Source organism: Temnothorax nylanderi, unplaced genomic scaffold (genome assembly GCF_030848795.1).
Source record: "Temnothorax nylanderi isolate EJ_2023f unplaced genomic scaffold, tnyl_v1.0 TNYL_tig0016_pilon, whole genome shotgun sequence".
NCBI lineage: Eukaryota > Metazoa > Arthropoda > Insecta > Hymenoptera > Formicidae > Temnothorax > Temnothorax nylanderi.
The window spans coordinates 1,817,719-1,843,999 of record NW_027249078.1 but is presented as its reverse complement, the minus strand read 5'-3'; the positions used below and the strand labels follow the sequence as shown (position 1 = coordinate 1,843,999).

Sequence of the window (26,281 nt, the reverse complement as noted above, 5' to 3'; positions counted from 1 at the left end):
TCGTCTCTTTCTCCTCCTCTCAAGAGGACGTCCCGCCGCGTCGCGTCGTTGGGCGACATCGTCGAGGACAATGGTGTTGCCAGGTGTCGGAAACGTCTCTGTCGTTCGCCGCGGGGTTGATATCGTGATAGAATCACCCCCCGATTGCAATTGGAGACGGAACGGAATGTTGAAATGTTCCACCTCACTCCCTTTTCCCGCTGATAAGAAAAGTTATCGTCGCCTCTCTTCCCCCTCCCTCTCTCTCTCTCTCTCTCTCTCTCTCTCTCTCTCTCTCTCTCTCTCTCTCTCTCTCTCTCTCTCTCTCTCTCTCTCTCTCTCTCTCTCTCTCTCTCTCTCTCTCTCTCTCTCTCTCTCTCTCTCTCTCTCTCTCTCTCTCTCTCTCTCTCTCTCTTTCTCCTCTTATTCGCGCAATTTCGAATTACTTAATGATCGTGCGGATATCGTACTATATTAATTAGAGAACGGAATGATAATTTTTTTTATCTGACCGATTCAGCGATGGAATAAATCTTGAGCTTTTTGTCTCAAACGTAAATCGATTTCATCGTCTCATCTCCGTTGTGTCGATCCTATTTTCGTTCCGTCCAATCGATCGCGTATAAAATGTCATCTGCGGATTTTTTAAATCAGTTTTAAATTGAATTTTTTACTTCAACCTGATAAAAATGTCGAGATGCATCAAAAGCCTTTAAATCCATATCTAAGACGAAATTGGGGAACGAGAAAAATCAGACGAAACAAAGCACGTTGGTTTGGAAAAAAAATTGCTACAATGATTGCTGCAGGGTGAATTAATCCAAGTCGTCAAAGAGCATGCGACAAAGCCCGCTGCGAATGCGAGGGCATGCCACAGAATTTCTGTCCGTGGATTCCACTCTGTTTAGAGACTGATTTACTTGAAATTTGCACGTCGTCGTAGCACTAATATTACGCGAATTGTACAAGGAGAGATCGGTTGAATAATCTAGGAAGGAAGCTTTCAAACTGCCTAATAAATTACACCGTGCCATTAGATCTCACGCGAGATCTATTCGACTGAATCTAAATTTAATCTCCGCAGCTATGAACGACAGCAGGTCAGATTAACAATTTTACATGTTTTACGTTTCCGTCTAGTTGCGAGCTGTTTTCTAAATTGAATTTAAACGAAGTGAGCGGCGAAAGGATTAGTTTACTGTTTAGTTTTTTCCCGCAACCCTTTTCCAGCTGATCGGAAAATTTTTCCTTTTAGAAACGTGGAGGGCTACGCGAGGGAGCACGAGGAGGCATCCAGAAACATCCAACAGTATCTATCGAACCCTATAAATGCTTATCTGCTAGTGAAACGGCTAACCACCGACTGGAAAAAGGTCGAGGAGCTGATAACCGAGGACGTCGGCAAGTCTTTCGTCGCAAACATCACGAATTCCAGGAGCGATCTAAAATTCCCGACCGACGAGGACCTGAATGGAGCCGCAGTCGCTTTGATGAGGCTGCAAGACACGTACAAGCTCGAAACCGCGCAAGTTGCGAGGGGTGTCCTGAATGGCGTGCAATACAGTACCGGATTGACCGGTACGTATAACATCTCTCCTCGTATAAACTGTATGGCTCAATTTATGTTATAGGTATCCCGGAATCCTTACACGTCAAACGATCCTTTTAATCAAAAGTAAATCACAATCTGTATCGAAGAAATTATTTAATTAGTGTGTAACACGGAGATGTTCCTCTCTGCCCTGTTCCTTTTTCTCTCGAAAATTTAATTAAAATTTCTATGAACATTCACGAAACTGTTGCGAAAGGCCGCGTTTTCCCTAATATGTAACGTCAAATCTGACGTGAGGAGAGTAGGTTCGCTGCAGCACAAAGAGTCACTCGCATAAGAATAAATTGTACAATGTGCCGCTCGTTTTTCAAATTATTTGAATGGAAAAGATCATGTACAAGGCAGAAACCGGGGAGTTTCGCGGTGCAGAGAGAGAGAGAGAGAGAGAGAGAGAGAGAGAGAGAGAGACGAAGAGTGCGCTTTGCGGTTCGCAAGAGGAAAATTAATTAACGAACTAACTTTCCGCTATCAGTATGCCACGTCCGCGCTATCGCGTGCTTTCTACTGCGAGCCGAATAGAAAGAAATTCCATAGAACGCGATTCAGATTGCCTCGTGAAAAAAAACGTTCAATGAAATACCGGATATATACGCGTCTATATCTTATCTTTCCATTTTATTTTTCACTTCCGTCACGTGCGATAATTCCACGTTTCAGCGAGCGACTGCTTCGAACTGGGCCGACAATCTTATCACAATCGCGACTACTATCACACGGTGCTGTGGATGCAGGAAGCTATGGACCGTCTGCAAGAGGAGCAGAACGCCACCACCACCACCTCCAAGCCCGATATCCTGGAATACTTGGCGTTTTCAACGTACATGCAAGGTTCCAACAGTAAATTATATTATGCATGTCGTACACGCGAAGAGCGCGAGAACATTTCCAAGGAAAGAAAGTCTGCTCTTCTCTTCTGGTAGCATATGTTTCAAATATGTTATTCCGTTTTTATCTCCGGTCAGGTAACGTCGCCCGTGCCTTGAGCATGACGAACGAGCTGCTCGAATTGGTGCCGACACACGAGAGAGCGTTGGGAAACCGTGCGTATTACCAAAAGGAGATTCAAAGCAAGGCGAGTCAGTCGAAAAAGAAGCGGGGGGAGGATGGGAAGGATGATACAGCGATACCTGAACAGGTAAAGCCGGAATCAGTCGCGATCGTAATCATAGTTTCATTAAGAGGCTGTTGGAAATGCAATTTAAATAAAAGTCACGGAAACCTACATTTTGAAAAATTATTGGATTTGCTATAACAAATTAATTTGCTATAGCATTTATCTATTTATCTCGTTATCAGCGCGAAAGATACCGTCAAATAATGGAGAACTTTTTGTCGGCCATTATTTTCAACGATGCGAAATCCTGGAGAACAATTTGAGTTTTCCGCGAGCGTCTATAAAGTTCGTTATCGCGCTTGCAGAACTTCACTGTCGCCGAGGAAAGGGTGAAAACGTGGGAGGAAATGACGGAGAGAGAGAGGTACGAGATGCTTTGTCGCGGCGAAGTATCTATTCCGCCGGAAGTAGAGAAGAATCTCAAGTGCCGTTACGTCGACCGTGGAATTCCCTTCCTGAAGATCGCGCCATTCAAGGAGGAGGAGGCGTATCTGGATCCGAGGATAGTTGTTTATCACAACGTGATCTACGACGAGGAAATCGAGACGATCAAGCGGATGGCTCAACCTAGGGTAAATAGTTGCGTTTATCGGAAATTATATTGCCCGTTGAAACAAACGCGACGCAGCTTTTCTGAGACGTCGCCCGCGCCGTGTACAGTGCACAGTGTACACCGCGCGTTTCCGCGCGCCGTGAAATTGCAGGAATTCCTAGAGTTAATGGCAATTACGTGTTGCAGTTTAAGCGCGCTACGGTGCAGAATTACAAGACTGGTGCCTTAGAGATAGCGAATTACAGAATCAGCAAGAGCGCGTGGCTCCAGGAACACGAGCATAAGCACGTAGCGGCAGTGAGTAAACGCGTCGAGCACATGACGAGTCTGTCCGTGGAGACGGCCGAGGAACTTCAGGTTGTCAATTACGGCATTGGCGGTCACTACGAGCCACATTTCGACTTTGCAAGGGTAAATTGACCATAAGGAGCAATCGGGGAGTTCTCTCCTGCGCGCAACTATTTGCCGTGACGTTAATTAATTTCATTTTACAGAAAGAAGAAACGAATGCATTCAAAAGCCTCGGGACTGGCAACAGAATCGCAACGGTTCTATACTACGTAAGCTCTAATTTTGTACGGTTTGTTGCGCGCTGACAGCTCGGAATGATGATGTTACAATTGTCTCGTTGTCTACAGATGAGTGATGTCGAGCAAGGAGGCGGTACCGTATTCACCGCCATCAACATATCGCTTTGGCCGAAGAAGGGTAGTGCGGCATTTTGGCATAATTTGAAGCCTAACGGCGAGGGAGATTTTAAAACCAGACACGCGGCTTGCCCGGTACTTACAGGATCAAAGTGGGGTATGTTAATTGTTGAAGCGTTCCTTGCTTCTAAAGTTTAATATTTTATTACGCAAATATTATATTACAATTTATTTTTTCAGTGGCAAACAAATGGCTGCACGAAAGAGGTCAAGAATTTCATAGACCTTGCACATTGGAGAATCAGGCGACGGATGAGGTGGACGTTAGGCACTGAAGAGAGCGTTCCTCGACTGTGACAGAAGAAATAGAAGGGACGCGATAAATGAGATAAAAGAAATACTACGAAATACTTGAAAATTCCTGCTCTGAATAAAGAGACATTTTAATCTCGAAACGGCGACTCCGTAAGGAAGCTCGCGGTACGAATTGTCGTTTAAGAACGAGTAAGGACATTTCGGCCCGCGTGCAAAAAGCGACAGTGCAATTTAGCGTAGATAAGCAAGCTGCGAGAACGCTGCTCGCGTTTACGAGAAAGAACGTCACTGGCGCACACAATTCGCATAATTTAACATTCGTGCCGCAGATCTGTATGATGATCTTTCTTGTTGGTTTACTGTGGAACACGATCCCTCGCATTACGACAACGCGCGCGCGCGTGCGATTAATGTTTCCTTAATCTTCGAGCTATCCGGCGGCAGGCGAAAACCGGTACGAAGCAACAGAGACTATCCGAGCGAGATTAATCGACTGCATTGTTTCCCGTACGCTTTTTCCTTTGAAACGAAAATTCCGTAAAGCAGAGATTGCCGCTGTGCGCGAATTGCGGCAATTGCGATGCAACAAAGTTACTGTTTATACGGCACGGATCTGCATGCGTTCTATTTGTAGTCCGATTCAGCGTTGCCTGCAGTTCGTCGTTTTGCAGTTTACGTCTACGGCGAATGTAACGTAGAATAGTTATTTGGAATTAAATGCGTGAGACGAAATGAACGGACGTAAGTGTAAAGCGGCAAAATGAAAGAAAGATCTCAGCAACTCTCACTTGAACGAAATAAACGAAAGAGGGGAGGAGAGAAAAAAAGAAAAACCGCATACAACCGGATCGGTTTGTTGCATACAGAGTTTTCGCCGTTTAAACGGACTATCCGCGGTGAGAACGAGGTATCGCTCCGCTGTTCGCTAACGCGTAACGTTAATTGTTTCTACGAAAGAATAACCGATAAGCTAATAAGATATTACACTATGCATCATAGCCAAAGCAATAATAAATTGCGCACGTTCTGGCCAGTCTCCCCTTATCGTAGTATATAGTATAGTGCGATGTAGAGAAGCAAAGAGCGCGATGTAATCATTAGCCCGTAGATTAATTGTAATTCGAGCGTGATCGTTAACGTGATTCACGAAGCCGTATCTCAACCCCGACGTTATCGTGCTATAACGAGGTACTTCCGCTGAGATGCTCCAAGACCGAGAATCTCCTGTAGCGACGGATCGTTTTCATCGGCTGTAAATAGCGGATGGCACGCCGATCCTGTATCATCCGATCCTTCCGATCAGGCTGTATACGAATCGTTTGTATAAAGGTGGACGACGCTGTCCGATGACGACGCTGCACTTCTTGACAGCGATGTAGTATAAGTATATATGGTGCGAGGATAACCTCTCGCACGTCGTATTCAAGATCATCCTATTGTAGCGGTGCTCAAATTATAGTTAATTTTATTTTAAATAATAAAAGAAAGATTGGGATTATTATAACGAAATATATCATGATAAAGATAGGAAGGCATACTTATATGTTTTTCACATACAGCGCAAAAATTAACGAAAGAACGAGTCTAATTAAGAAATGATTCTGCAAAAATTACGTAATTGTTGGATTTAAGTTTTCTTTTTAAAAATAATGGAATAATGTAGCTCAGATTACTTACTTTTTACTACTTATTTTAAAAATTAACATTTGTGCCACAACACTGTGATTTGTGCTACGTTACTAAACATTACAACGTTTATATGTATGTGTTTTATTCGTGTAGAAAATTTGGGAACCGCTGCTCTACGGTATTATAGACGGTTCAAGTTTGTGGTTCCGAATATCCCAAATCGATTGTTAATATTTAGCACCAACTATCACCAACGTGAATATACGAAATATTACTTCCAATCGAGATTCCAACGACGAACGTGCGCGAAAATTGTCTATATCAATCGATCAGCACAACTACCGCGCGTATATATCATTTAAAAATCATACCGTATCTCGATAAAATCTATCTATCGTTTAGTTTGCTGAAAATTCCATGACGGTAGCCCTATTATAACTCGTGTTAGGATCACATTTACTATACTCATCTCTAGAATCATATGGCGCTTCAGAATTTATGTTTACGTTAAAACAGCTTATATGTATATGTCACTTTTCTTAATTTTTTAATTTTTAATTTTTTTAACGATATGCTCTCTTAGCAATGATCAATTTATTCGGATATATTTACCCTGATCTAATATTTACTGCTAATCAGCCTGATTATTTTATCAATGGTATATAATTATTTATATACAATATAGAGATTACGACGTTACATCGTAATCTTTGCACATCTTGTGATTTATATTACTTTCTAGTTATTTTTGCGCTCTGTATAATTCCAAGTCCAATTTCTTCATGTTAGATACATTATTAGAATTATCGCTGTAAAAACTCGGTTTTAAGGACCAACGCATTTTTGTCGGAGTTGAACTTGAGTTAGGAAGTAAGTTTTGATCGAAAAAGTAGCCTTTGAACGAAATTATGTTTTGACGATCACTACACCGCGCGCAGTTACTTGGTACTTTTAGAAAAAATCTGCAAAATAAATTTTCTACCAATAATCTTGTATATATCACCTCGCGCAATATTGTGTCACTTACGTCATTTAATATGAAATGATTATAAAGAATGAGCGGAGAATGAATTAAAATTAATGACGATGAGGAATGCAAGAACGAGACAGTTCCGATCGCCTCGTTAAGTATGAGCGACTGATATCTATCTAATTGTGATCACCATCGTTTTGTTGAAAAACGAAGAAAATAAATAAAATAAAATGCATCACAGAAACGCTGCTGAAATCCTAACGAAGCGCGTGTCGTTATTTGTAATTCATCGTTCTCAAATCGTGTGTCAATTGACGAGTATGTTAAAAATGGGGAGACTCGAGTGTCAGTCATAATAAACATTCGTAAATTTAAATTCCGAAAAATTCTATTGTAAAAAAGCATATTCCTTATTTTTCATTTCATTTTTTTATGTGTAAACTGTAAACATTCATTATTTCTATAATATGTATATAAAATGTTTGACAAATAGTGACATGTGTTAATTATTGGAGAATAACTGATGGTTTTGCTAGAGGTTTCGCTAAGTGACAACAATAATTGTTATTTATAATAAATTGTTTTTTTTGTTGATCAGCTTTATACGATCTTATTAATTTTAGTAAATTTACAGATCAATAGTCGAATACAGTAGTCGAATTGACGTGTGTATGGCGCGTATGCGTATTGCGTACCTTATTCATATGGTAAGTGGGGTCCTGGCTTCCTACCCTTCTTTACGTGAGTATATCGTTTCGAGAAGCATGTATTTTTTAACGAGATTATTAATATTACTAATAACAGCATACACTTGTGCTGAGATTAACAAAATTTAAAATTTTTTTCTCTAAAAAATGCATTTTGACGACCTGCTACTGTCTAAAATTCTAATAATTTTCTTATTTTCCAAGAATTTTCTCAAAAATCGATCAAGTATTAGGAGAACATACTTGGCCAGGCCTAGACAGCACACGTGAAAAACATCTTAAAGTGGTCTTCACGTATAGTCTTAAACATGCGTGCTGGCTGGGAGAAATTGCACTATTAAAAGTTTCAAGAATTTTTTAATATTTCCAAGAGCCGTGATTTCCTATAAGTTTGAAATTCTGAAAGTATGAATTTATAAAAAATAGAATATAATTAGGAACGAGATGACATATTTTAATTTAGAAATCGGCACTTTATTATTTCTTTCTTTCATTTACAATTTTACATTATGAGAATGAGTATTATTATATACATAATTCAGAATGCGATGGTACATTAAAAGTAATACCAATTACAAACAATACAGTAATGAGAATTTAAGTGTTAATTATTTATACGATCAATCTCATTGCAATGGTTACAGCTAGGTAATAGCACTGTACAAATTACAAGCGCAACGTCAACATAATATAATTTCGTGATGCAATATAATTGACAATACTGAAAACCTAAAGCATATGTGACGTGAACAATAGATTTCTATATCTTCGGATTTCGGATTCTTGTAATCGGTTAGTGTCTTGGTATGTTTTTCATTTTGCTCAAGTTTCTGTAACGTAGCATTCGATTTTTAGAATGTAACAAATATAATATAAACAATTTTTGTACTTTTTTATCATTTCTTTTTTTTCTCCGTCTAATTCTACACCTATTTCATTCTAAGTGCAGAAAGTACAATAAGTGCATGTAAAAGGAACAGAGTGAACAGACCTTGAATCATCTGATTGATCTGATTTGACTGATTTCGAGACGCGGACGAGTCCGGGACACTCCGGGACGACCAGGGACGACTGGGCAAGAGGGCAAGTGGGCAGTGGGCTCCTTTCAAGTTGTCGGATCGTGTAATTGGAATTGATTGGAACGAGCGTGATCGAATCACCACATAGATGTAAGACTAACAATAAGTGTATCTCGCAATATCTCTGCGTAACGTTGCACGTAAAAATTATTAGGTACGAGCAGATACGAGGTATTCGCAGGTTAGGTTAGGTGGGATCGTCCAACGCCGGTCCCAGATTAGTGTATTCTTTTCCGTGTTGTTTTCCGTAGAAATAAAAGACCGTTTCAAATCCGCATGACATCCGCCACGATGATTGACCGTGTTAGTCGCTTCGTTCTCCAAATGCGCAAGCGAAGTAAAAGGATCAGTGGCCACCAGCGGTACGCGATTAGACACAGTTCCACCCAACGGCCCCCACGTGATGGCAAGACCCTAGAGCACTTAAGCGACAGGAGTGTACTGCGCGTAAGTGGCAACGAGGCCTCCACCTTCCTCCAAGGATTGATCACGAACGACATGAACTATCTTGACGAAGGGGCGCCTAACATCTACACGTTGTTCCTGAACATCCGAGGCAGAGTGATGTGCGACGCTATTGTGTACAAGAGCGAGGAGAGCAACTTGTATTACGTGGAATGCGACTCACTTATTATCGATTCCCTGCAGAGACACTTGAAGATGTATCGTGTGAGACGAAAGATAGATATAGAACATGTAGGGGATAAAATCAACGTTTGGTCGATGTTTGGTTCCACGAAACATTTCGATAATGGAGTTGCAGCGACCGAGACGGGAAAACATAAGCTGGAAGGAATGATATTTCCATGTGGCAAGCTAAACAGTAAAGCCAGCAAGTTTGTCGATAATGTTATGATATACGAAGATCCTAGGTTGCCCGATTTAGGCCTGAGAATTCTCGCAGAGTCGCAGATTAGCAGACACGAGATAATCAAACATCTAGACGCCGACGTACCTCCGTCGGAAAATCTCGCGGATTATAAGGCGTTTCGATATAAATTGGGAGTAGGGGAGGGCGCACATGATCTTCCGCTCGGGAAAGCATTGCCCCTGGAGATCAATTGCGATTACCTACATGGCGTTAGTTTTCACAAGGGCTGCTACATCGGTCAAGAATTAACCGCGCGCACATATCACACGGGTGTGGTCAGGAAACGCCTGATGCCTCTATTGTTTGATAATGTTATAGATAAGCCGCTTGCGTACGACGAGAAAATTCTCAACGAATCTGGCAATGCGGTAGGAAAGTTCCGAGGATGCGTCGCTAAGTACGGATTAGGTTTGATGCGTATCAATGAGTCCCTTAGCGCTCGACAGCTTAATGTATCCGGTATAAACGTAAGGGTGGTCAAACCTGCGTGGTGGCCCCAAGAATCACAAACGGAAACGGTTTCTCTCAAAGATACAAAATAACATCGTGATGTTTTCTTTGTGGAGCATATATAACAAACTTTTATGTAGAGTACACACATATGCGTGATACGTAAAATTGTACTATATTTTCACATATAAATAAATTTATTGTGTTCAAAATCGACAATGTATTCAGTGGCGTCTGCCCCTTGTTGCTTTATAGGAAGAAGGAGGAGGATCTCGTTAGTACACCAGCAGGCAAATCTGGTATCAACGAGCGGACGCAACAAGATACCTCCACGAGTCAACAGACGGCGACAAACGTGGGCGGCACTTTCACGTGTTCTTTTTGTCCTTTAAAGGAACACTACGATTACAAAGGCGTAAGGCCGCCTTTCGCTCGACAATTGGTTTATTCAGAAGAGTGTTACGTTATGAAAGATCCGTTCAGCTTGCCAAACAGGAGCCAAATCTTAGTCTTGGGTGCCAATTGCAGTGTGTGCGAACACGCTGTATGCTTGGGATGCAGCATATTTTATACAAGGCGATTCTGTCCGAAGTGCGCTTCCAGTAATATGCAGTATTTACCACCCCAACTACACAGTAAAATTAGGAATTTAACGAAGCAAGCCGATTCTTAAAAGCAATGCAAATTTCTTATCAAGTATTTATTAGAATAGTATTTAAAAAACGATGACAGTTACGTTACAATAAAAAAAAAAAATTATATACATACATATTGGAGGTATTTTCACTTATATTTGTATGTGATGAATTTCTACGAGAAGTGTAACGTTTTTTATAACAATGTCAATATTCATTTCTTTTTTCAAATTATTAAATAAACGCGCGAAAGATCTTTGAGTATAAAAAAATCTTGCTGTCTTATAAATGTAAAATATACGATGCTAGCTTAAACTTTTGCTGATTTAGCTGCGAACTTTTCTGCCATCTTCTTCTTTTTCTTGTCAAGTTTGTTCTTCTTCTTTTTGTTTTTCAAATTAACTTTTTGACCCTGAAATGCAGTAGACTCCTTTCCTTCGTCATCTTCCTGCTTTTTATGTTTCTTAACGTTTCTTTCATGTTTAGCCTGTGAAAAGAAAATACGAATATGTATTAATTCCATCTTTATTAAAAAAAAAAAAAAAAAAAAAAAGTTTACGAAGATATTTACGTTACGTGCTACAGACTCTCCCAAGCTATACTCATTTTTTAATGGTTTATGCAAAACAAGTCGTTCTGTTCCCTCGCCAATCAGCGGTCTATACACAAATGTCTCGCTTCTATACCAATCTTTATCGTTAGGGTTAAATCTTATTTTAAGTACTATTACTCGCTGCCCTCGAACTTCTACAACATCAGATAACTTGAGAGCATTAGATACAGCTTCTTCAGTCAAAAAATGGATATAACCGCATTGACATGACTTCGTTTCGGGATTGCGTTTTAATTCCAGACAGTTAATATCTCCACATTCGCGAAAGGCTTTCCAGATTTCGTTCAATTTTACATCTGAAAATTTTAAAACATCAACCAATTATATTAATTTTTACGCTACGTAATTGCGATAATTGATCAACAACAGTCTATTGCACATACCTTTTTTCAGATTTGTTATAAATACAACTTTTCCCGCGTCGTGCGGCCCAGTAAATTTACCAAGAGTCTGTACCATCAAGTAATTTCCATCAACAATCTTTCCGTGCATAGCCTTTACTGCATTCAGCGCGGATTCTTCATTGGAGTATAGAAGTTTTCCTGTGAATGAAAGTAGTTTTGGCCGTGTTTTAGCAGCTGCTGTCTTTGGATTTGTCACGGTTGTAAGGATGATCAAAGGATCTAGAGACACCTGTACAACGTCACCATATGGACTGAACAGTGCTGTGATCTGTTCTTTTGTTGTTTCTTTTGAGATATTTTCAATGATAACAACTCTTTCGAACATTACTGTTTGAATGTCAATGGTTGACGTCTTTTTCGCTTTTTCCACTTGTGTTTCTTTTTTATTGGCAGCCTTATCTGCTTTTACTTGTATTACAGTATTATCATTCTCCTCATCATCTTCGTCTTCACTACTAATATCATCGTCTTCATCATCCTCATTTTCTTCATTAAAATCTTCATCATCGTCATCGTCAAGAATACTTTGTCCTATAAGTGCTTTTAAACCCATCTCTTCCTCTTCATTCAAGTCATCATCATCGTAGTCGTCGTCCTCATCGTCATCGTCCTTATCATCATCTTCATCAGTTTCCATTAGTAAACCATCATCTTGACCTTTAATATTCCGTACCTGTTTTTCATCATTATCGTTATCGTCATCATCATTATTCTCCTCTTCATCCTCATCATCGTCTTCATCACTCTCATCGAACGTCGCGTTCATATAATTTTCGCCTTCATCATCGTCATCATTATCATCACTTTCCTGAGCTTCTTTGTCAGCATCATTCTTCTTGGCTTTAGGTTTTAGACCTTTAAACCTTTTTACACCTTTATACTCTACTGTTTCTTCCTCATCATTATTACCACTGTCATCGCTGTCATCAATGTCATCATCCTCTTCTTCCACTTCGTCCTCCTCTTCGAAATCTTCATCATCTTCGTCCGATTCATCTTTTAAGCTATTTCCAAAGATATCTGGGGTATCAGTGTCCGAACCCTCTTCATCTTCAAACGTTTCGTCTGTTTTATTCAGACTAACGTCCTCCTGTGACGCAGTTTCTTCATTGACGCCAGAACTAGAATCATCAAATAGCTCTAATGTTTCTTCAGGGTTGAAAATAAATTTTCCTTTCAAAGATTTGTTTTCTGCTTTGCTTGAAAACTTTTTCTCATTTGGAGAACCTTGCTTTAAGTGCTTTGCATTACTCTTGAATGCTTGCTTAGGCGAATTTTTATTTTTATTTTTTGCATCTGTAAAGCCTTTTTGGGCATTTTTCTGAGACGGCAATGACGGCATATATTTCACATTTTTGTTCTGTGCCTTTGAGTTGTTGATCAAAGCTACCTTACCCGTAGGTGTATTCTTAAATTTAGGATCTTTGTTCTTTTTTACAGAACCAACTTTTACTTGACGAAACTGGTCTTTTGATATATGACCTTTGGTATTCTGCTTCCATGGTTTTGTCTTCCCCATTTTCTCTTCCTATAACAACGTAAGACATAATTATACACAAAAACCTGTATACAAGTCGCAATAGATAAAAGGTGAAAGATGGAAGGACGAAAAGTAAGCCTTGAACATTTGCATGGAAACAATATACGCATAAATATTAAATATTAAGATGATACTAAATATTAAAGATATCTAAATTCCTAAATAATAAAAATTCTTTCGGTAATTGATAACGTTTCGCGATTATCAGTTTAGCATACAATTTTTCAAGCTGAAATATTTAAGGATCGTATAGGATCGATAAGGGGCCGCAAGCGCAATTGTATATAAGAAAAAAAAACACAAATAATCGAAGACAAATTGACTCGGTACGGAATACGTAACGGTTATCCACGTGTAATGCGACATAAAGAAGCCAAGGATATCAAAAACGAATATTTAATTAAACGTATAAAAGACTCCACCGTAGAATGTATTTCCTAATCATTATAAATAGTTTATCTTCAATTACCAGTCAGGAAACTTGGATTTACAGCCGTGGAAATATCTCGCTCGACTCGAATCTCTACCGGTATCAACGAAATGAAATACGAGACAGGAATGAACATGAACAATGGACGAAAGGCGCCAACCGCGCCAACCATCTGAACCATGGGGCATGGACCATGGATCAAAGATTAGTGAGTGCGTCCGAAAAACCATCGAGTAATCGACGATTGTCTTTCCCTGTGTAGGGCGATTCTGATTGGCAAGTTTAAAATCTATTCATTGGCTGCGTTGTAAAATTTGTTAATCTGATTGGTGTATATGCTTTTAACAATCTTTTGGCCAAAGCTGATCTGGATAAGAACGCAGCCAATAGCAGACAGACCTCTTGTGATGTTTTATTTATAATTTATATATGCCGACTGCCGCGACGTGGCCGCGACTTTCGAGTTTTAGCATCACTCTATTAACTTTGTTAGTTTATGTCAGCGAATTTTTCATGTGAATTGTGATTTCCTGTGACCTGTGATATGTGATACTACAAAACACTCTTGTGATACCATGAAAATGTTAAACGAATGTGGCGGAAAATTGGTAGGAGCTCATCATTTCTATAAAATCTATAAAAGCAAATATTTAATTCAATATTATTTTTGTTATTAATTTATCGTTTTATTATCCAGTTGCTACCAACAAGACTAATTTATGTATAACGCGACCGTTCGACGAGACGAGAACTAATCGTCAGTTATGTAAATGTAGTTTGATACATCGATTGCAGCGAAAAAGTCGCTGCATTTCGCCTTTCGCCATTACGAGTAGAGTTTAAGGGAACAGCTTGATCGCGTTGTCAATGTTGTCATCCTGATATCTCCCGTCGAGAACGTAATAAATTTTCTATCTTGAGCGGCGGAATCATGGCTGTGTCAATAAACGAAATCTGCGAGAACACGAAGCTCGCGCGTGAAATGGCATTGATGGGAAACTACGATACGTCTGGCGTTTACTACCAGGGGGTCGTGCAACAGATACACAGACTACTCGCGACCATAGCGGACGCGACTCGCAAGGCAAAGTGGCAGGTTGTGCAGCATCAGATTGCCCAAGAGTTTGAGAAAGTCAAGGCCACGTCCAACACGCTGCAGCTCTTCAAAGTGGACACCCATGGCGAGAGGCTGCTCGGTAGTACGATCAGGATAGACTGACTACTTGGGATAAAGTCAAGTTGATCTAACAAGCCTATGAATATTTTAGGTACATCCTGCCTGTCGTTCGAGGAACCAACGCGAGATCCTGCTCTCTGGTCTTACAATTCAGATTCCTCTTGGAACCAGCCACAACCCAGGGATCCCGATGTGTGGCCTCCCCTAACTCCAGCAGAACAAAAGTATCAATATGAATTCAATATTTTATGATCTATTAATTTATTATGTAGCTTTTTCTTCCTATTTCTTAAAGATTTTTTTAAAATTTTTTTATAATATTATATATTATTGTTACATGCTAATTATGGAAAAGTAATTACAATTTTATCTTTTTTAGAAGTTCCAGACAACAAAAAATTCAACAGAAACAGCAGAACCGAACAAACGCCAGAAAATCTCTTGCCACAGCTAAAAAGCCAGAAAGTAAGGCTTCTGGGAAAAAGGATGATAAGAAAACTGCCAAAAAAGACGATGCAAGCAAGGTTACTTTGTTTACTGATTATAATTAAAGTTTGTAATGCATTACAAATATAGATTGCATAGTGTTATACATAGCTAATAATTTGCAGGATAAGCCAGAAACGGAAAAAGACGACGTTGAACTGGAAGAACGTAAATTTGAACCATCTTCTAATGATAAGGATCTTGTAGAAATATTAGGTAATTATATTATTACTCTGTCATCTTTGTTGGTATTATTCGCAAACGTATAACGATGGAAATATGAAAGCAATTGTTTATGTTAACATTGTAGAAAGAGACATTGTTCAAAAGAATCCAAATATCCATTGGGACGATATAGCCGATTTACATGAGGCGAAGCGATTGCTGGAGGAAGCAGTTGTCCTTCCGATGTGGATGCCTGATTTCTTCAAGGTATATATATCTCCTTTCTTAATTTTTATCGTGTGATACAATAAAATATAATTTCACTAACATTTATATATCATATTTTTAGGGAATCAGGCGACCTTGGAAAGGAGTACTAATGGTTGGACCACCGGGCACAGGCAAGACTATGCTCGCAAAGGCTGTTGCAACAGAGTGTGGTACAACATTCTTCAATGTCTCCTCCTCTACGTTGACATCGAAATATAGGGGTGAATCGGAGAAACTTGTTCGGTTGCTATTCGAGATGGTAAAACAAAAACATTACCATGACTTACGTATCTAAGTAAAGTTTCCATTGAAAGAAACGTAACGTCCATTCACGATATCAATTATATTTGGACATAGGCCAGATTTTATGCGCCCAGTACGATCTTCATCGACGAAATTGATTCTCTGTGCTCTAGAAGAGGATCTGAATCCGAACACGAAGCTTCACGTCGCGTAAAGTCCGAACTTCTTGTTCAAATGGACGGAATAAGTTCCAATAGGTAAAACACCATATAATACTTTTGCTTCGTGATACCAATAATTACTAAATATCCCTGTTTTATGTAGCGAAGATCCAAGTAAAGTAGTGATGGTACTAGCGGCAACAAATTTCCCATGGGATATCGACGAGGCTCTAAGAAGACGCTTAGAAAAACGTATCTACATTCCACTACCGAATCGTAAGTCTCGTGAACCTTGTATTGTAAACCTCTTCAATGTAGTGTATCCTTAATAAAAAATATATATATTTTTCTTTGTTGATGACAGATGAAGGCAGAGAAGCATTGTTAAGGATAAATCTTCGTGAAGTTAAAGTGGATTCGTCTGTAAACTTGACAGATATTGCACGTAAACTTGAGGGTTATTCTGGTGCAGATATTACGAATGTTTGTAGGTGAGTAGAGTCTATTGCATCAGCTTACGTTCAATTTTCCAACTTATTTTACCCCTCGTTTGTTACAGGGATGCTTCCATGATGCTAATGCGAAAGAAAATCGCGGGTCTGAGACCTGACCAGATCAGGCAATTGCCGAAGGAAGAATTGGATTTGCCCGTGTCTGCTGCAGATTTCGACGAAGCCGTTGAGAGATGTAACAAAAGCGTTTCCCAGGAGGACTTGGAAAAATATGAAAAGTGGATGAGCGAATTCGGTTCCTCTTGATATAATTCCCTCAAGAAATAATAATATAATTCATTAACATGCTTGTTGATCCTGATTACAATTAATGTTACAATATTACTCTGTTTAACATGTATAAAAAAGCTGAAGGAGCTTAACTCCTCCGCAACTCCTAAATAACTAGGTCTCTGTACTCGAGACTTGAGGAAAATCAAATTGGAAAATAAAAGACTGTATAATATTATATATAGGAATAACGTGAGCTAAAAAGTTGGGTAATATTTTTTATCTCAACTGTAACACTGAAGACTTAACTGATAGTAACAAAGTAGTTGTAACTTTTATATAGTCAATAATATTTTCCATCATGTCTAAATGTAAATTTATTCGTAATAATACAAATTATTGAAACAATATTTAGGATTGTCGATACTTTGCATGTATATCCCTTCAGCCCTTCTTTGGAGCGCAACCTTCTTTCCGTAAATTTCTCGTTTCCTCGTCTATATTTTTTGAATCTTTTGGCGCTTTGTAATTGGAAACGTGGTCCACTCGTATTGTTCTACCTAATATCTATAAAAGAACATTTTCAGTTTAGAGAAATACTTGAAACAATTACATAATATTTAAAAGAAGCCTACAAATTCTGTAGAAATAAAGCAAATAATTCTACTGTAAAAAAAAATGAACGTATTGCTATCCCACTAAAATACCACCTTTATGCCATTGAAATTGTCGACTGCCAATATGGTGCTCCTCTGATCTTCATAACACAAGAAGCCATAGCCTTTTTGCTTTCCAGTATCTTTGTCTCTAATTAAATTTATATTAACTACTTCTCCGTATCTGTAATGATATTACATGTAGTATAGAAATTCAGCTGGCAGTATAATTGCAGGCTGTTCGCAGATTTCAACTTACTGAGAGAAAATAGCGATAACGTCACCTTCCGTTAAATCGTATGGCAGACCACCGACGAAAATCCAAGCGCTATCTTTGTACTGGTCGTGCCAAGACGTTTTATTTCTACCTCGTAATTCTTGCTCGTTGAGCTTCTTTATATTTTTGACGTTACTGAAAGTACAGATCAATCACAGTCATACTTTATTACCTTCCAAAGTAGGAATTTATATCAAGTTAAAAATTTGAAATATAATATAATGCAGGAAATATGTTTAACTAATCACATTAAGATTACTAATCAAATAACTAATTGTAAGTTGACTAATCATAAAGTTGACCAATACATAAATTGTAGTTGGAAATACGTACGTTAAAGGATTCATTGCAATCGATAATGGAAGATATCGCAAAGATACACACAAATAGATAATAAATTTCAATTAGGAAAAACCCCTTTAAAAAACGCTTAAAAAATATTTAAAAGACGAAGGAGAAAGATCGCGAGTGACTGCGAGTGACAGAATCGCGTTTGTTGTGTTTTGATTCTTTCTCTTTTTAGGAACGCTGACTTTGAGCTTTAAGCCAATATCTCAATTCCTCGACAAACTTGTTGAAGATGTTGATTGGCTGTCGATAATTGCACCGAGTCTCTCAACTCAATTCGACTACGCGATTCCACTCTAATCCGAGTTATTTGACCCACGTCTCGTGTACTCGTCAGTCACCACTCTATTTTCTTCTGCTCTCCAGGCTCTCCTCCTGTCAATCTGTCAATCTCTTCCTTCGTTTAACAACAGTGAAGTTAAATCCAACATTTGCAAAGCCTTCATGATTGCGGGAGCAGATAAGATGATATCCAATATCGATGAGGATTAAAGCGCAGCGGGCATTCAGATCGGTTCCCAACAATCTCAACTTGGATGGACAGTTTAGGTTAGGTTGGGTGGGATTGGCAGAGCGGGTTCGCGGATCGCGCGGTTCAGGGTTCTCCGCCACCGCCGTCAGCGTCAAAGACGGTTCCTTTCGTCGGCGTTTGCTTCGGTCGCTATGTACTCGACGAAGACGCCGACTCTGCGGATCGACGAGGCCGATCTCAAGTGCAGAAATGGCTGCGGGTTCTACGGTAACGCGGAATGGGAAGGTTACTGCAGCAAATGCCACCGGGAACACCTGCAGAAACGACGGGCTCAAGCTGAGCGCGTGTTCCACGCGCAAACCTCGGATGCGTAAGATTTCTTTGTCTCTCGAGCTGTGCGTTACGTCCCCTGCGCCTCTCTAAAGAAATGCCTTTGTTGCTTTTCTACAGAGACAATGTCAATCGATCGATAGGTACTGGAAGTCACAAGGGTTACGAGGAGAAGAAAGTACAACAGGAGAAGAAGTACAAATTGTTAAACATTTCATTCAGGAAACCTGTGGCGAAAGGTAGTAAACTGTCCTATATTTTGTGCTGTGTCTTGTAAACGATTGTCCGTTGGTGGTAAAATAACACACAAGATATATGTTTATGTGTCTTCAAGTTCAGGGATATCAGGAATTGTATCACGAGCTGCTCAAGGACAATCCAGATCTTGAGAAAGTCAAGGCAGAAAATCGAGATTTGCTGTTGTACATAGCTAAGACACCAGTGGAGAAGGATGTGAGAAAATGCATACATTCATTTGTGGTAGACATACTCCAGAACAAAGACGTGAAAAGGATAGAAGAACTTTCGGAAATAACGCAAAACTTTTACCATGTGTTTGGAAAGCGTCTGGAGAACAGCACTAAATATGCAGGTTTTGATCTATACATATACATATTTACTTGCATTTATCTGAAAGAAGAATTTGGATTTTATCTCTATTGCGATATTATTACAGATATATCTCCAGATATTAAAGAAAAGTTATTAGATTATGTTGAAAGGTATGCAATGACTTTGTTATACGGAATCCTTTTCTGCCCTCCGTTCACAACGGATGAAGAAAAAGACCTGGCTATACAGAAAAGGTTTATATCATATAACTTTGGGGAACAGCTTAAACTATCTATATTTAACAGGGAATAGTTAACAGTAATTTCTTCTTAACAGGATACGGCAATTAAATTGGGTTAGTGGCAAAAATTTGGAATGTAGAATTCACGAGACAAGCTCGGAAGTTCGAGAACTTGTTTATACATCTATTACAGGTTTGTAACTACAACATCACTACTGTGATGAAGAACGAGTAATAATATCAACAATTTTGCAATTCGATATTGCAACACGATTTAGAACACGAATTTCTTTTAGATCTTTTAAATATGGATTCCGCTAAAGCGCCCCAAGAAAAACTGGCGTGTGTTATTCACTGTTGTAGAAATATATTTTTGTTGTTGCAACAATCCGTCGATGGACCAGCGTCTGCCGATGAATTCCTCCCGGCGCTCATATTTATCGTTTTAAAGGCTAATCCCGCGCGTCTCAAAAGCAATATCAATTTTATTACGAGGTTTTGCAATGCCAGCAGATTAATGACTGGCGAAGGAGGATATTACTTCACAAATCTGGTAGAGTTTGCTAAATACATATTGGATGTTTCGCAAATTTCTTTTCGAGCTATCTCTGGAGACAAAAGATTGTTATCATTACTTTTAATAACCATTCGTAATATTGTAGTGTTGTGCGGTGTCATTTATCGAAAACTTAACCGCGGAATCCTTGAATATGGCTGAGAAGGACTTCAATGCATACATGTCAGGGGAATGCGTGCCAGCTAATACATGGGAATCAGCTCTTATGATATGCGAAGTAATAATTGTGATATACCTTTGTGTTGAGGATTGACTGTTCATTAATACATTAATTGTAATTCATATAATTTATAATGTTTAATTATTGCAGAGTTTACACTTCATGTGCGAAGATATAACTTTATTGGATGACTTGCAAGCTAAAAATACCGACATCATAAAGCAAGCGGAAGAACTGAAAAACAAAATGATGGATTTCAAAGAGAAGATCAGAGAGGATGTGAATAAAGTAATTGAGAGGACGCCGCTGCTAATATCTCATAGTCAGAGAGTGCCTACCAATTTAGATAGCGAAGATATTGAGAGCTATCAGCTACCACCACCGATTATTCCACAGGTGAGAATAATTAGATATAATTTTTATCTCTCAATTACATTCATTTTAAATTCTCTAACAGATATATCCACATTCTGTCGATAACATGAATGGCGGCGTAATGACGGATCTGTCGAGTGACTTAATGAGAACGTCATTAGTGGAAGATTCCGTTACGCCGTCGCCAACCTTCGATTTTCCATCCTTCATCGGCGACGATAGTCTGGAAGTTAGCAAAGGCGAGGACGAAACTAGTCTTATCAGTTTAGATACTCAATCCGATCTTGCATCTGGTGAGACACAACTCTTTAAGAAACATATGACAGACAGCTTACTAGACGAATGCCCCACACCTGAAGCGAATCTACCACCCGTTTTGAAGCCGATTAGTTTAGAAGATTATCATGGCTTCACGATTCAAGGATCAAATATACCGACAATCCCATGCAGCACAGGCGACTCATCCATAACTCCGGCCAACTTAGATTCGGATAATTATTCCGGTTATTATCAAAACATGTAGCATTAATTCGAATAATGTGATCCAAGTATTATTTATGCGAAAAACATTTCATAAACATTACTTCGATTGCGGTAGCGACTCAGTTAAGAAGAATTTTCAACAATAATCTTATATCGCAATTTTATTAATTCGTTTGTATTTGTAAAGAGTTTATTATAGATATGTAAAACAATAAGAAACAATAACGTCGTAGTGATGTATGGGAGCCTCCTTCTGACGCTAGGACAAAGAAACTCGAGATGATGTTACGATTAAGTTGCTGTGATAAAATCATTCACTTAATGTATCTGAATTTTATTTAATATTCTTCTTGTGATAAAAAATAGAACAGTGGACGATAGATTGCATAAAAAATTATCATTATTAAATATGTTTTAATATATTGCCTATTAAGTATGTATTTCCCGACGTTATTTTAAACATATTTCCACGTGAGAACTTGTATCCTGAATTTTAGATATATCGATCTCTTCGCATACTGGATTATCTCGTAAATCTAGTCTTCTCAAATTTTTGTGCCGTTTTATTAAGTTGACTATCTCCTTCGTGCTCATTAACTTATTATTTCTCAAAGAGAGAACTTGAAGATTGCGTAGAGTAGGAAAACATTTCAATGATGTCAAGCCATTGCTGGACAGTGACAATTTCGCGCAACGTTGTAATGTGGAAAGTTGATACAAGGAATTTTCTAATTGGTTCGCACCGAGGTTTACTTCCTCAAAAAAGCTAAAGTAGTGGTTATTGTGCAATTTCGTTAAGTCTAATCCCGATAAATCGATCTTTGACTGGATTTCTAAATCGTTCTCTTCTTTCCACATTTCGAGTAGTTTATACTCCACTAAAAGCTTGCTTCCTAAAATCACAGATAACATTGATAGAACCAAGTGTATCGATACATAAAAAGTTAGTTGATTACTTTTAACATTTATTAAAATCAAAAGAGAAATTGTGAATATCTTAGTGTAAAAAATATTACTTACGCAAATCTTCGTAATAATTCTTGCGAAGACTGTCAACTTTTGACAGCGCCGATAGATTATTTAATATATCAATATAAAATTGTTTGAAATCGATCTTTTTCATCAGTAATATACCGGTTAATAAGGCCCACTTGTTATTTGGTTCCATTTTGGAAAGTTGATTGTAGCTCTTTAATTGTTCATTTAATTGCTTATCGTTGCTATTTTGTTTGTGCAAACTTGAATTATCTTTGTAAATCCATGCACTTTCTAACTCGGAATATAAAAGTTGATATACTGTTTCTTGTAGTTTTACAGAAACTTCTTTGACACGATCCAAATCTTGTAGCAAACTGCCAAACTCTGCAATTCGTAGCTTGGCAAACTTTTCATCTGGATGCAATTGCCATTGCGCATCAACAATTTCACCATTTACAAATAATGAAAGCGAAATTGGTTTAATCAGAACGTTGTTGTCGATAACAACAATAGCTGTGTCTTTCTTAATTTGAACACGCCACAGCCTACAAGTTGTCAGGCACTTATCTAAAAGCCATCTTTGGTAGAACCATGCACTAGTGTCATTGGGGTCGGTAAACGTTGCATTCATGACTAGATCGAGTTCTGAAAAATATTTGTTATTTCAGGAGCGCTATTGAAATATATTATAAGGAATATATTATAGTATTATACCTTCTCTATATCTATCGTCTACAATCGGTATCTCTTCAGACGCAGTGCCAAACATTTTGGTTAATATTCGGCTTCTATAGTGCCAAGACGAATAGTTGGAAAAGTTAGTCAATATTTTTGTGGTAGAGAACTCAAACTCCTCTTCATTCGAGATTCCAGCTTTTTGTACAACAAACTCTCTGTAATCCCAGCAGTGAACTACAATTTAAAAAAATATATGTATCTTCAAATATACCAACTTGTTGGGAGAGTGACGCTGCTACATTTTGAAGTGTATATTTTCATTGCAGCACAGTGATAAATATGGCATACTAACAATTTCTTTCGTCTATATTTAGGCATTTTGCACACAGGGATAATTCTTTCTTCCAATCTGGTTCAGGCATCCGTTCCATCACCCAACACCTTTGATGCCATACGCTATATGACTTGGGATTTTCTCTCAGACACTGTTCGGTCAAGCTCATCTCATTCTCAAGCAGTTGCTTGTAATCTTCTTCGTTCCTGCGGATTCATTATCAAGTTAATTTTGTTCGCTGCATCAATGAGGTACCTTGTCAATGCGTTACCATTCATTATTCTCGAAAACTTGGCGACGGATATTCCACAGTGTATAAATGTCCGAGTTGTTCAATAGCATACGCTTGGTAACTGACAATAACTCATCGTCCCATATTTTGCCCTTCCTCTGAAATATAAACGATATTGTCAAAAACAATGTGTGAAAATCGCATGTAACAAGTAGTGTTACGTTGCACGTGATGAAACAAGTCGAAACCTTTTGAGAGACTATAGCGAAGTCAGCCTTGTATTGGGCAACTTTAATCGCCTTTTCCCGCTTCCTTATCTCCTCCTGTTCCGCCGTCGTACGCACCTTCACTCGGCCATGCTAAAAAAAATTATATTTATCTGTCAAACTTATATGCATATAGGTATGTATATCAAGCTGATGAGACATCAGTCATAATTGCATGATAAAGCAGCGCTCGCTCAAATTCATTCAACACGCAATAAAATAATATCGTGATGGTATAAAATAATAAAATTTGATTGAAGATCAGATCAAGACTTTACCATCGCGAATATTCTCTTTTCTTATCGCCTGTGAGTCACGAATAGTCGGCAAATCAGGCAAATACAAGCAAATATGCTGAATCGGGCAATTTGATAATTGCGTCTGGAATCACTGGATTCTATAGATCAGCGACCAATTGTTATTTCTAAGCCACCGTCGGCGGTCGGCCACGGCCACCTCAGGCCACCTTCGCAAGTTCGCACGGACCGTTATCACAGTTGCATTTGTATCTTGATTGAAACGAGGCGAAAATTACAAAAGTGAGGAAATTCACTAGAGTATCTACGATTTTATTAGTCGAAATCTAGTAAATCTGTTTACTTTTGTAATTTTCACATTTTTTCCAGGATATAATCGACCACAGATCGTGACAGATCGGGTATTGCGGATGCGCTTTTATACACTCGCACGTCGCACGTGACACGTGACACGTGACACCGATCAGCTGGCAGGAGCTGGCCTGGCTCATCCTTGTTGCACTTGTACATTTAAGATGGCATCCTCCATTGTGGCGTCCGCCACAATACGAGCTGTGAAGGGAAGGAAAATTTTCCCGACTCGCGCCGCGCTCACCTTGGTTAGCGTGTTATTATTTACAGTCCCGCATTACCGTTTTCTGCACTTTTTTTTTTCTTTTTTTCCAAAAGCAACCGCCGCGCTCGTTCGATTCTCGTATTCGCGGTACAGTAAAACGAAGATAAGTGAACTCGGAGAAAAATAATACGGGATATACCTTCAAATGAATTGGCTTGACAATTACCGTCGCATTTATTTATAAAATAAAACAGCTTTTGCGACGCACTTTAGTTCTTTTTCATTGCGTAATTGTTTGTACTCTATTTCGTAACGTTGCGACATGCCAATAAATTCTAACCTTATTTTCAAGGATACATTTTCATGTAATTACTGATGAGGAAAACACAAACGTTTACGTTTTAGACACCCAACGCTGTAAAGAAGATTAAGGATATTTTGAAAGATGAGAGTGAATATGTAAGTGTACAATATCTGAATTATATAACAGTAATCGAGAAATGTATAATTTTTATAATTAGAACACAAAAAAATTTAAATGACAAGCTTTTTAAGCAAGAATGCTTATTAGAATTTAATGCGTGTAAAGATAATTGCGTACATTTAATTTGTAGATCGGTCTTAAGGTTGGAGTACAGCAACGGGGATGCAACGGTTTGAGCTATACCCTAGACTATGCGAAAGAAAAGTCCAAGCTTGACGAAGAAGTAGTTCAGGATGGCGTTCGTATATTCATCGATCGAAAGGCACAGCTGTCTCTTCTTGGAACAGAAATGGATTACACTGAGAACAAATTAAGCTCCGAATTTGTATTTAATAATCCAAATATTAAAGGGACATGTGGATGTGGAGAAAGTTTTTCAGTGTAGTAAAAATTTCATATGACACATACATATTTATCAGTTTAGTTCTACGTGACATGTAATCTCTAGTTAGATAAGAGTTTAGAATCTTTAAAATGTCTTGTGATACATGACAGCATATTTCTGTCTCTTCTCACAGTCAAAGGACTGAGTCTACGACGCAAAACAGATACATGTGACAATCGCCAAGATTTAATTTATCAATTTCTGTAAGTTTGTATATATTTTGCCATCTACTGTTATTAAGTAGATGTACAATTAATTTACATGTACAAAATATATAATTTTTAGCTGAGAAAAATGTGCTGTTTGCTTTCAAGAAACTTTGCGTTTGTATAAAATTTGAATTTATTTTATATCATTTCTTGTAGTCAACCAAATGCATGTATATAGTAAAAAATCCGCGTAAAGCTTATATTTGATAGAAAAAATTAAATATTAATGTTAAATAGTAATAACACATGAGGGAGAATAAACAGTTTATTTTCTGTCGCTCATATTTTTCTCAATTTTATTTTAAAATAAAAATTACAGCTAATTCGAAAGACGTTCTACTTGAAACGAAAACATGATACTTTTCTGGTAATACAATGTCTCGTCGTAAAATTATTACAAATGTATCAGAACTGTCAGAAGTTTTGTAAGGCATTTCTGGGAATAATTAAACTTGCTCAATTTCTTTGATTCTCGATGTTTTCCAGAATACACGAATCTTCGATTTTTGCACTAGCTATATCTTATGCTTGTGCGTCATCAACACATAGTTTAAAACGCCCTAAAGCCCTAAAAAATGTAAAATATTTTTATTAGCATAAACCGCGCGTATTTAGATTTAGACGATCTCTTTGCATTGTGATTGGTTACGTCATTG

The 26,281-nt window shown here is 38.4% G+C and overlaps 8 protein-coding genes and 1 long non-coding RNA gene across 14 annotated transcripts in view; 5 read left to right on the top strand and 4 right to left on the bottom strand.

Moving 5' to 3' along the window:
• Ph4alphaefb (prolyl 4-hydroxylase subunit alpha-1) overlaps positions 1–7,314 on the top strand; it is a 162,327-nt gene extending 155,013 nt beyond the window's left edge. For all 3 annotated transcript variants that reach the window (XM_071698771.1, XM_071698772.1, XM_071698769.1), the window contains exons 3-10: positions 1,235–1,557; positions 2,249–2,419; positions 2,554–2,726; positions 3,011–3,277; positions 3,445–3,669; positions 3,753–3,818; positions 3,897–4,062; positions 4,146–7,314. In XM_071698771.1, the coding sequence (XP_071554872.1) occupies positions 1,235–1,557; positions 2,249–2,419; positions 2,554–2,726; positions 3,011–3,277; positions 3,445–3,669; positions 3,753–3,818; positions 3,897–4,062; positions 4,146–4,240 (1,486 nt within the window). In that variant the 3' untranslated portion in view covers positions 4,241–7,314. The remainder of the gene's footprint in view (positions 1–1,234; positions 1,558–2,248; positions 2,420–2,553; positions 2,727–3,010; positions 3,278–3,444; positions 3,670–3,752; positions 3,819–3,896; positions 4,063–4,145) is intronic.
• A 667-nt stretch (positions 7,315–7,981) lies between these two features.
• LOC139768531 (uncharacterized) lies at positions 7,982–8,609 on the bottom strand. Its single transcript, XR_011717384.1, has 2 exons — positions 8,521–8,609; positions 7,982–8,359 (listed from the first exon to the last, which is right to left on the bottom strand). It is a non-coding gene; the product is annotated as an uncharacterized lncRNA (long non-coding RNA).
• Positions 8,545–10,696, top strand: LOC139768529 (putative transferase CAF17 homolog, mitochondrial). Its single transcript, XM_071698788.1, has 3 exons — positions 8,545–8,698; positions 8,860–9,876; positions 10,185–10,696. Exons 2-3 carry the CDS (start codon positions 8,885–8,887, stop codon positions 10,600–10,602), a joined length of 1,410 nt encoding a protein of 469 aa, XP_071554889.1. The 5' UTR covers positions 8,545–8,698; positions 8,860–8,884; the 3' UTR covers positions 10,603–10,696.
• LOC139768520 (uncharacterized) lies at positions 10,615–13,726 on the bottom strand. The gene is made up of 4 exons (XM_071698766.1): positions 13,591–13,726; positions 11,561–13,109; positions 11,136–11,473; positions 10,615–11,051 (listed from the first exon to the last, which is right to left on the bottom strand). The coding sequence occupies exons 2-4, from the start codon at positions 13,098–13,100 to the stop codon at positions 10,875–10,877; spliced, it is 2,055 nt and encodes a 684-aa protein (XP_071554867.1). The 5' UTR covers positions 13,101–13,109; positions 13,591–13,726; the 3' UTR covers positions 10,615–10,874.
• A 311-nt stretch (positions 13,727–14,037) lies between these two features.
• Positions 14,038–17,185, top strand: Kat60 (Katanin 60). Of its 4 annotated transcripts, none has more exons than XM_071698747.1 (11): positions 14,038–14,159; positions 14,249–14,750; positions 14,820–14,952; positions 15,108–15,252; positions 15,340–15,430; positions 15,525–15,646; positions 15,729–15,908; positions 16,007–16,149; positions 16,217–16,329; positions 16,418–16,544; positions 16,613–17,185. In XM_071698747.1, the coding sequence occupies exons 2-11, from the start codon at positions 14,483–14,485 to the stop codon at positions 16,809–16,811; spliced, it is 1,521 nt and encodes a 506-aa protein (XP_071554848.1). In that variant the 5' UTR covers positions 14,038–14,159; positions 14,249–14,482; the 3' UTR covers positions 16,812–17,185. The 4 variants fall into 4 exon arrangements, with proteins under 4 accessions (XP_071554848.1, XP_071554847.1, XP_071554850.1 ...); XM_071698748.1 differs by having other exon boundaries at positions 14,063–14,159; positions 14,473–14,750; XM_071698746.1 differs by having other exon boundaries at positions 14,047–14,750.
• On the bottom strand, positions 17,135–18,231 carry LOC139768513 (RNA-binding motif protein, X-linked 2). The gene is made up of 4 exons (XM_071698759.1): positions 18,042–18,231; positions 17,691–17,843; positions 17,486–17,615; positions 17,135–17,342 (listed from the first exon to the last, which is right to left on the bottom strand). The coding sequence occupies exons 1-4, from the start codon at positions 18,053–18,055 to the stop codon at positions 17,220–17,222; spliced, it is 420 nt and encodes a 139-aa protein (XP_071554860.1). The 5' UTR covers positions 18,056–18,231; the 3' UTR covers positions 17,135–17,219.
• Positions 18,232–18,362: 131 nt separating this feature from the next.
• On the top strand, positions 18,363–21,686 carry Rabex-5 (Rabaptin-5-associated exchange factor for Rab5). Its single transcript, XM_071698739.1, has 9 exons — positions 18,363–18,898; positions 18,979–19,097; positions 19,193–19,450; positions 19,535–19,664; positions 19,747–19,844; positions 19,948–20,204; positions 20,314–20,445; positions 20,539–20,784; positions 20,846–21,686. The coding sequence occupies exons 1-9, from the start codon at positions 18,720–18,722 to the stop codon at positions 21,284–21,286; spliced, it is 1,860 nt and encodes a 619-aa protein (XP_071554840.1). The 5' UTR covers positions 18,363–18,719; the 3' UTR covers positions 21,287–21,686.
• Positions 21,560–24,321, bottom strand: Rabggta (Rab geranylgeranyltransferase subunit alpha). Its single transcript, XM_071698743.1, has 7 exons — positions 24,013–24,321; positions 23,717–23,827; positions 23,508–23,626; positions 23,255–23,442; positions 22,939–23,136; positions 22,267–22,869; positions 21,560–22,139 (listed from the first exon to the last, which is right to left on the bottom strand). Exons 1-7 carry the CDS (start codon positions 24,013–24,015, stop codon positions 21,697–21,699), a joined length of 1,665 nt encoding a protein of 554 aa, XP_071554844.1. The 5' UTR covers positions 24,016–24,321; the 3' UTR covers positions 21,560–21,696.
• A 112-nt stretch (positions 24,322–24,433) lies between these two features.
• Positions 24,434–26,094, top strand: Magr (Iron-sulfur cluster assembly 1 homolog MagR). The gene is made up of 3 exons (XM_071698760.1): positions 24,434–24,590; positions 24,953–25,006; positions 25,162–26,094. The coding sequence occupies exons 1-3, from the start codon at positions 24,507–24,509 to the stop codon at positions 25,414–25,416; spliced, it is 393 nt and encodes a 130-aa protein (XP_071554861.1). The 5' UTR covers positions 24,434–24,506; the 3' UTR covers positions 25,417–26,094.
• Positions 26,095–26,281: the final 187 nt, after the last annotated feature.

Excerpts from the sequence above, each read along its gene's own strand:
- LOC139768520 (XM_071698766.1), bottom strand. The coding sequence starts at position 13,100 with ATGGGGAAGACAAAACCATGGAAGCAGAATACCAAAGGTCATATATCA. Across the intron at positions 11,474-11,560 it reads TATAACAAATCTGAAAAAAG|ATGTAAAATTGAACGAAATC; the intron begins GTATGTGCAATA and ends TAAAATTTTCAG. Across the intron at positions 11,052-11,135 it reads GAGAGTCTGTAGCACGTAAC|GCTAAACATGAAAGAAACGT; the intron begins GTAAATATCTTC and ends TTCTTTTCACAG.
- LOC139768529 (XM_071698788.1), top strand. The coding sequence starts at position 8,885 with ATGACATCCGCCACGATGATTGACCGTGTTAGTCGCTTCGTTCTCCAA. Across the intron at positions 9,877-10,184 it reads TTCCGAGGATGCGTCGCTAA|GAAGAAGGAGGAGGATCTCG; the intron begins GTACGGATTAGG and ends GTTGCTTTATAG.
- Magr (XM_071698760.1), top strand. The coding sequence starts at position 24,507 with ATGGCATCCTCCATTGTGGCGTCCGCCACAATACGAGCTGTGAAGGGA. Across the intron at positions 24,591-24,952 it reads CTCGCGCCGCGCTCACCTTG|ACACCCAACGCTGTAAAGAA; the intron begins GTTAGCGTGTTA and ends TTTACGTTTTAG. Across the intron at positions 25,007-25,161 it reads TGAAAGATGAGAGTGAATAT|ATCGGTCTTAAGGTTGGAGT; the intron begins GTAAGTGTACAA and ends TTTAATTTGTAG.
- Kat60 (XM_071698747.1), top strand. The coding sequence starts at position 14,483 with ATGGCTGTGTCAATAAACGAAATCTGCGAGAACACGAAGCTCGCGCGT. Across the intron at positions 14,953-15,107 it reads CTAACTCCAGCAGAACAAAA|AAGTTCCAGACAACAAAAAA; the intron begins GTATCAATATGA and ends TATCTTTTTTAG. Across the intron at positions 15,909-16,006 it reads TTCGGTTGCTATTCGAGATG|GCCAGATTTTATGCGCCCAG; the intron begins GTAAAACAAAAA and ends ATTTGGACATAG.
- Rabggta (XM_071698743.1), bottom strand. Across the intron at positions 23,627-23,716 it reads TCGCTATAGTCTCTCAAAAG|AGGAAGGGCAAAATATGGGA; the intron begins GTTTCGACTTGT and ends TTTATATTTCAG. Across the intron at positions 23,137-23,254 it reads AAATATAGACGAAAGAAATT|TTCACTGCTGGGATTACAGA; the intron begins GTTAGTATGCCA and ends TTTAAATTGTAG.
- LOC139768513 (XM_071698759.1), bottom strand. Across the intron at positions 17,616-17,690 it reads GTTATCGCTATTTTCTCTCA|ATACGGAGAAGTAGTTAATA; the intron begins GTAAGTTGAAAT and ends ATATCATTACAG. Across the intron at positions 17,343-17,485 it reads ACAATTTCAATGGCATAAAG|ATATTAGGTAGAACAATACG; the intron begins GTGGTATTTTAG and ends GTTCTTTTATAG.
- Rabex-5 (XM_071698739.1), top strand. The coding sequence starts at position 18,720 with ATGTACTCGACGAAGACGCCGACTCTGCGGATCGACGAGGCCGATCTC. Across the intron at positions 19,451-19,534 it reads GAACAGCACTAAATATGCAG|ATATATCTCCAGATATTAAA; the intron begins GTTTTGATCTAT and ends ATATTATTACAG. Across the intron at positions 20,446-20,538 it reads CAGCTCTTATGATATGCGAA|AGTTTACACTTCATGTGCGA; the intron begins GTAATAATTGTG and ends TAATTATTGCAG.